We start from the raw sequence: 7404 nt of genomic DNA on the forward strand, positions 1-7404 counted from the left end.
AAAAGGGGGGAACGGGAGCGGCCGCGGTGCCCCGAGCACCCCCGCGCCCCCCGCCCGGCCGGGCCGGCCCCGGGATACAGACTGACAAGAATCACTTACACAAATACGCCCTCAGGGTTCACAAATAAATAATTCATATACATTTTGCACCGTATTTACATTCCACCGCTTTTTTTTTTTTTTTTTTTAAGTTTTTTTAAGTTTTTTTTTTTTTCGGAGGGGTTGTTGTGGAGGTTTTTTTTGTTTTTTTTTTTAGTTTAAGTTAAGGACGTCCCAAAGTCTCGCTGGGGCCATCGGCCCGGGTCACCCCACGGTCCTTCCCGGCGGCGGGACCCGGTCGGGGAGCCAGGGAAAGGGGAGGGGTCTCGCCCCGTGGCAGGTGTGGCTCGGCTCCCCTGTCTGTTCCTGGGGAGGGGGCGCAGAGGCGAAGCCCCCCCAGGTTATCCGAACCCCGCCCGCGCTCCGGCTCCGTCCCACGCCGAGGAGGGGACACGCAGCGGCCCCGCGGGGTGAGGGGCAGCTCTGCCGGCTCCGTCCTGCCAAGCCTGTCCTTGATTCTTGCATTCTTTATATATTATTTTAAAAAATGAAGGGGTGGTCTCATTTATAATTATATATATATATATATATATATATATTTGGGGATGAGCGGGAGTCTGTCTCTTGCTCTCGGCCCCAGAGGTGTGGGGTGGCCCCCTCTAGCCCCCCCCGGGCCGGTGGGTGCCGGCGGGGCTGCCCGGGCTCACCGGGGCTCACCGGGGCTGCGCAGCCCGGGGCAGCACGCCGGGCAGCGGGGGCAGGGGCGGCGGGGGCTCGCTGCCGCCCTGCAGTCCGTGGATGAGGATGCGGGGCACCAAGGGTCTCTGTAGGGCGGGGGGCGGCGCGCTGGGTCCGCGGTACAGGTAGAGGGCGGCGCCGGGGTCCAGGTTGGAGACCAAACTCTGCGGGTAGAAGTAGGGCGAGGGGAACATCCTCTGGAGGGCTGAATAGTTGCCAGCCTCAGCCAGCAGCTCCAGGCCCACCGCCGTCTGCCTTTTCCACTTGGTCCTGGGGGGGCAAGTCGAGAGAAGGGGTCAAGGAGGGGAGGGATGCTCCCAAAGCCGCTCCCGGGCTCTTTTTACCCTTTGCACATCCCCTTTCCCCTGGCTCTGCTCTCACTGCGCATCCCACCGCTGGGTCCCAGGGCCGCCCTCCCCTGTACGGCAGGGATGGGATGGGATTTATGGGATGGGATGCAGACCCCATTAATGGGGGAGGGAGTTTATCTCCCTGGCGTTCCCATTCCCGCAGCCCGGCGTGAGCGCCCACGAAGCTTTCCCGAGGGCACCGGCATACAACGGCGGGATGTGAATCCCGGCGATAAAAATCGCGACAAACATTTCAATCCCTTCCTGGGGGTGTAAATCCCAGATTGCCACACAAGCCCAGGATGACACGGGCGGATCCGTGAGCTGGGCGCGGATGCTGCGACCACAGCGATGCTCCGGCCCGAGGCGCCGCCGCCCGGGGCTCCGGGAGCCTCTCCCCGGGCCGGGGCTGCGGGGCCGGGCCGGGCTGCTCGGGAGGCTGCGGGAGTCCCACGGGGGAACAGGCGTGGGGCAGGGTCCCGGGGAATTCGTTTTTGGCAGATATAGATATATATATATATTAGACACATCTCTGTGTCTAAATATACATACGTACATACATATATATATATGTATATATTTTTATATGCGTATATATCGTTATAGACGTGTATATATAGATATATAGATATATAGATATATAGATATATAGATATATAGATATATAGATATATAGATATATAGATACAGATATATCTATGTACATGTGTGTATGTGGAGAAGCCCTGGCCCCAGGATCTCCCCGCCGGCGGGTCGGGCTGGAGAAGGGGCTGGGAGCACAGTTTCGGCTCTGGCGTGTCCTTACAGGAGGGATTTGGGGAGAGAAAGGGTGATCACAGCGTCCCTCGCCACCCCTAAACTTCCCCAAACCCCCGACTCGTGGGGATCTTTGCAGATGGAGAAGTGGGACTGGAAATTATGAGGAGGGAGGGTAAAACCCTGGAGCGAGCGGGGGGACAGGGCGGAGGATGCAGCCGGGGGTCTCTCGTTTGGTGGCCGTGGCAATGGTCGGGGCTGGCGATGTCCCGACAAACCCACTGAAGCCACCACGTCGCCAGCCCTTTTATAGATTTGTCGCTGAAGCGCTAAAACCTATTTCCACCAGTAAATTATTCATCATAATAATAATTGTGTAATTACTGTAAAGGGTGTTAATTATTGATGCCCAAAGCAGTAATTGGTATCTATTATTAATGGGCCGATGTGTTATGCTGTTGTGTTTAGCTGCAAGCCCGGTCCTGCCTCCCCGCCTTGCCGGGGCTGGGGGCTCAGATTGTCCCCCCCGCTCCACACCCGCCCCGCCTCGGCGCCGCTTTTCTCCCCTTGACTTTGGGGTAAAAAGCCCCGGGAGAGGCGGGGAAGGGACGGACATCAGCCCTGTGCTGGTGCCGGCAGGGACGGGGTGGCTGTGGGGTGAAAAGCGCTGCCTGGTTTGGGGTGCGCGGCCGGGGAGGGGAGCAGGGCGGGATCCCGGCGCTGTGGGCAGGAGGGAGCGGTGCATTTTTACCTTCTGTTCTGGTACCACGTTTTCACCTGCGTGTCGGTGAGGTTGAGGGAGGCGGCCAGTTCCATCCTGTCCTGCACGCTCAGGTATTTTTGCCTCTCGAAGCTGCGCTCCAGCTGGGCCAGCTGATGGTCGGTGAAGGCGGTGCGGGCTTTGCGCGGCTTTTTCAGCCGCACCGGGGGACTGTCCCGGGAGCTGGAGATCTCTCGGTCCCCTTCTTCTTTCACTGAGCCGAGAGGGAGGAAGAGAGGCCAGGTCAGAGCAGGAAAGGAATCACCCTCAGAAGAGAGGGTGACCCGGTGCAGGGGCTCGGGGCCGAGTGGGGCTCACGGCAGATTTGCTCTGCACCCCGTGAATTTTAACCCCGGCTGCCCGAGGGTGCTCCCCGAGCCGGGCCCGGCTTTTCCCCGTCCCGAGGGCCTGGGATCGGAGTAGGAATGTTGGACTGTGCCGAAAGAACCCTCGGCCCGGCCCCGACGCCCTCCTGCCCAGACCTTCCCTCATCCCCCTCATTTCTCACGGGGCAGGACCTTCCTCTGGGCTTATTACCCCAAACTCAAAACCATTCTCGATGCTTGGATATATTTTCTTCCCTTCTTTTTCTATCCATTTCTCTCTTTTATTTTCTTTTTTTTTTTTTTTAAACAAAAACAAACCAACCAAAAAATGAAAATTGCGAGCCCACATTTTTTTGGAGGGGAATGTTGCCGTGCTGGTCCTGCCTCTCCCCTCCGCGGAGAAGCCTCTGTCCTCCCGGGGCACACAACAAACCTCCCTTCTCCAGGGCGCACAACGAAACACTGGGGAAAGCACTTCGCAACCCCCTGTCCGGGCTGTTATTTATTTTAAGAAAGACAGAATGAAAGGGGTTGGTGACGGTTCGTTAGCGCGGTCGGTACATACGAGCCGGCGGAGCGATGCGGGAATTTACGCCGCAAAATGTTGGAGGGTGATGGAAAAATTACGGAGTAGAAACAAAAATAAAAGGGGAAAAATAAATTCCTACTTGTGCTCGCCTTCTCCACCCTCCTGGAGGAGATTATGGAGCAAATAGTCTAGATTTCTACAAATTGGCGGCGTTTGGGTTTTGTTTTTTTGGTTTTTTGTTTGGTTTTTTTTTTTTTACAAAGATTTATGTTAAATTTGCTGGTGGCGGGGTGAGTAGGGACAAGGCTGGAGCCGAACGCGAGCTGATTTCTCTCTGTAGGAAGACAATAATCCGGTTAATTGAGCCACCGGGGAGTGAAACCCTTCAACCAGAAATCCCGGCTCTGGCCGAGCAGGCAGAACGAGCCGGGGACGATCCTTGGGCGGGGAGATCCGGACCCGGTTCCGGGAACGCGGCAGCCCCGACCCGCCCGAACCGGGCAGGGGGATCGGCCCTGCTCTCTCCCGGGAACGGCCCGAAAGTTTCTATGGACTTTTTCGTGGAGTAAAGCGAGTTTGGATTCTCGAATCCCGAGGAGAAAAATCCCTCCCTACCCCTGGGCTGATCCTCGGCTCCTAAAAAGTTCCTGCTCGCCAAAGGGCCGCAGGAACGGCGGCGGCGGCTTCCCTGCTCAGTCCGGATCGGCCCCTGCCTATCCCTAGCTTAAAAAAAAAAAAATTATATATATATACATATAAAAAATCTAATCTGTATTTTCCCGGCACTTTGGCCGCTGGGGGTTAGGCCCAGCTTCGCAGCCCCTTTGCGGAGTAAATCTGTAAATCTGGGGCGTTTTACTCCAGGAAAGGCTATTTCCAAAGAGGCACAAAAATAGTCGCTCTGGGAGCGGGGATCTTCACCCGCTTCTCCACTGATGCAGGGGTTTTACCTCATTTAAACTGTGCTTTCCTCCCCATTTAAACTGGTTTTGGATTGTTTTTTTTCCCCTCCGCTTAGAAAGTCTTTTTCCCCCTTCATTTAAACAGTGGGAGGTTTTGCCCCCGATTTAAGCGGTGTTTCCCTCACAATTTAAGGGTTTTTTTTCCCCCCATTTAACGGTATTTGCAGCGTGCCCGTGGCTGTCCCGCCGCAGGGACAGCACAGGAACCAAAAAACCGAACCCCGGCCCCGGCTCGGCCGGCTCAGGGGGATGAGGAGAACCCGCTTTGCTTCTCTCCCCTCGCTTCTTTCGCGTCTCGGCAATTTGGGGCAAGGGGAGAAGGAATTCGGGCCGGGTGTAGGAGGTGGAATCGCGGTCTCAGTGCAAAGCGGCGGGGCCGGTGCTTCCTCCCGGGGCATTTCCAGCCCCGGCACCGACCCCGGGCTCCATCCTTCGTTTGGAGTGAAAATCGCCCCGTGATGCCCAGAGCCTGCCGCCGCCTTTGGAGCTCAATTGGGTGAATATTTTTTCCTCAATGAACCAGATTTCAGCCCAGCGGCTCCGGGCGGGCCCAGGGTGCATTTGTAGCCGGGACAGGGCTCAGCCTGTCCCCCTTTTTTTTTCTGCTAACCCCCCAAATTCAGCGGCCCCGCAAGGTGCCATCGCCTCCCTTTTCTCCTCCCAGCTGGATGGATCCCCTCTCCTTTTTCTCACAAACACCCGGCGAACAGTTTTCCCGGGGAAAACTTTTTGCAGAGGTGATGAGGGTGGGATGGGAGAAGGCACCCGGGATAAATTGCTCCGAGGGGCTCGGTCTGACCCCAAATCCCCCGGTGCTCTTCCTGCGCCTCTCCCTGCCCCGATTGCCGCAGGGGGAGGCCGGGCAGGGGCTGCGGGGTCCCGGAGGCCGAAGCCCCCGGCCCGGGGCGAGCAGCACCCAGCCCCACGCCCCGCCGGCGCTGTGGATGCGGCCCGGGGCTCCCCGTCTGCACTGCTCGGTTTTGAACGATTTCCAAAATAATAATAATACAAATAACAAAAATCGAATCGAACCCCGCCGACCGGTTTGTTCGTTTCTCACCGGAGCAGGGGAAATACCTGGCAAATCCGTGATTATTTTCTTTTATTACGGTTTTGTTTTGGTTTGCTTGTTTTGGGTTGGTTTGCTTTTTTTTATTTTTCCGCAGACAGAAATCCGTCTCCGCTTCTCCCTTCCCCGAGGACGGCACAGCCGGATCTTTGCGGCGGAAGGCGGCCCCGGAGCATCCCCCGGGCGCGTTTAACGGAGCGCCGATTGCCCCAACCCCTTCCACCGGGCCGAGCCTCACCGAGCCCCGAACCCCCAAGTGTCCCCAAGCTGCTGCCGACCCCTCGGTCATTTCGGGGGTGACCGATGCCGCGATCTCCCCCTGAGCGGGAGCCGAGTCCGCAGCGAGATCCCAGCGCTCCGGGGACTCCCGGGTCCGGGCTGCCCTGACAGCCCAGCGGGGTGAGCCGCTCTTACCTTTGTACTCCGAGTCCGAGGAGGAGCTGCTGGTGTTTTTTTCCATTTTCTCCCTAAAATCCTCGCCGGGCTTGGTGGGGATCCTGCCCGCCGGCTCCTGCCCGCCGTGAGGTCCATTGGTGCTGGAGTAAGGCGCGCAGGCGGCCAGGGGCTTGCAGTCGGCCAGGATGTCTCTGATGAGGAAGGAGGAGGTGACGGTCCGGGACTGCGAGGGAGCCGAGACCTGCCCCGGCTGGAGATGCGCATCCAGGCCCGGCCGCGGCACCGCCGCCTCCAGGCACTCGCGGCCCGGCGAGCGGGGCGAGGGGCACCCGCTGCTGCCCTCCGAGCGGGGGCTCAGCTCCAGCGGGGACCGGCCGTCCCCCACCAGCGGGTCCCCCTTGGGCACGGCCGGGCTGCCGGCTCGGTGCGAGAGGATGGAGTCGATCCCAAACCCGGTGGAGCCCTCCATGGCCCCCGCGAGGTGCCGGCGCTCACACGGGCATTGGCGGGGAGGGCGCGGCGGAAGCGGGTTGATAATGATAATTAACAATAACAGGAGGGAAAAACAAAAAGACGAAAGGAAAAAAAAAAAAATAAAAACTAGGTAAAAAGGAAAAAAAAAAAAAAAAAGAGCAAAGTTCAGTCTGGGATCCGGGCAACAATTGCTGCAAGGCTCTCCGAGGCGCCGCGCGTTAGATCCAGGGCTGCTCCGTCTTCAGCATCGCGCCCAGCTGCACTCACAGACAGACAGGAGAGGGGGGGAGAGGGAGGCAGAGTCAAACTTTGGCCGCGAAAGGGGTGGGGTGAGGGGGGACGGACCCCAACCTCACCCGGGGTCCCGGCCACCCCACCCGTGCCCGGAGAGGCGGCGGCGGGGCTGGGGGGCAGCCCGGGGGCTCCCAGCCGGAGGTGGGGAGGCAGCGATCGATAGTGAAGGCTTCGCAGCGCCTTAACCACTTAATGATCCAGAAATCAATGGGGAAGGGCGAGGGGAGGGCGGAGGGGGTGGCCAGTCGCCGGGCCGCCGCGGCGCCCCCCTCCCCTGCCAGCACCTCGGACAGCACCGGGGGAGGGAAAGCGGAGTCACTCCGGAGCCCGCAGCACCTCGGACAGCGCCGGAGTGGCTCCGGAGCCCCGGTGCCTTCAGCACCTCGGCCAGCGGCGGGAGCGCCGCGCCCTGCCCGGGGGGGGAACGGGGGAAACGGGGAGCAAAGCTGAACTTGGGCCGCTGCGGCTGGGGGACCCCGGCACCCCCCACCCATCCCGCGGGAGCGCGCCCATTGGCCGCCAGGCGTGCTGGGGGATGTCGCTCCCCAGCAGGCGACACCTTGGAGCTTGATTAACGGGAATTAATTGTCGCCCGGATCCCCGCGCTTTCCGGGCGGTTTCCGCCCTCTTTTGCTGTCATTATCCCGCTGATGGGGCTCTTAATGGGATGATTAGCCGCGGAGGGCGGGGGGGGGGGGTGTGGGTTGGGTG

At 59.3% G+C, this 7404-nt stretch overlaps 1 protein-coding gene across 1 annotated transcript; it reads right to left on the bottom strand.

Moving 5' to 3' along the window:
* On the bottom strand, positions 1 to 6807 carry BARHL1 (BarH like homeobox 1). The gene is made up of 3 exons (XM_056505177.1): positions 5944 to 6807; positions 2635 to 2857; positions 1 to 1047 (listed from the first exon to the last, which is right to left on the bottom strand). Exons 1-3 carry the CDS (start codon positions 6392 to 6394, stop codon positions 753 to 755), a joined length of 969 nt encoding a protein of 322 aa, XP_056361152.1. The 5' UTR covers positions 6395 to 6807; the 3' UTR covers positions 1 to 752.
* Between the last annotated feature and the right edge of the window lie 597 nt (positions 6808 to 7404).

The sequence above is a fragment of the Oenanthe melanoleuca genome, chromosome 17, assembly GCF_029582105.1.
Source record: "Oenanthe melanoleuca isolate GR-GAL-2019-014 chromosome 17, OMel1.0, whole genome shotgun sequence".
In the NCBI taxonomy this organism is placed as follows: domain Eukaryota; kingdom Metazoa; phylum Chordata; class Aves; order Passeriformes; family Muscicapidae; genus Oenanthe; species Oenanthe melanoleuca.

Bases quoted from the DNA above. Each gene is read 5' to 3' on its own strand.
- BARHL1 (XM_056505177.1), bottom strand. From the start codon at position 6,394: ATGGAGGGCTCCACCGGGTTTGGGATCGACTCCATCCTCTCGCACCGA. The intron at 2,858-5,943 runs GTAAGAGCGGCT...CTCTCGGCTCAG, and splicing joins CTCGGACTCGGAGTACAAAG to TGAAAGAAGAAGGGGACCGA. The intron at 1,048-2,634 runs GTAAAAATGCAC...TTGCCCCCCCAG, and splicing joins ACGTGGTACCAGAACAGAAG to GACCAAGTGGAAAAGGCAGA.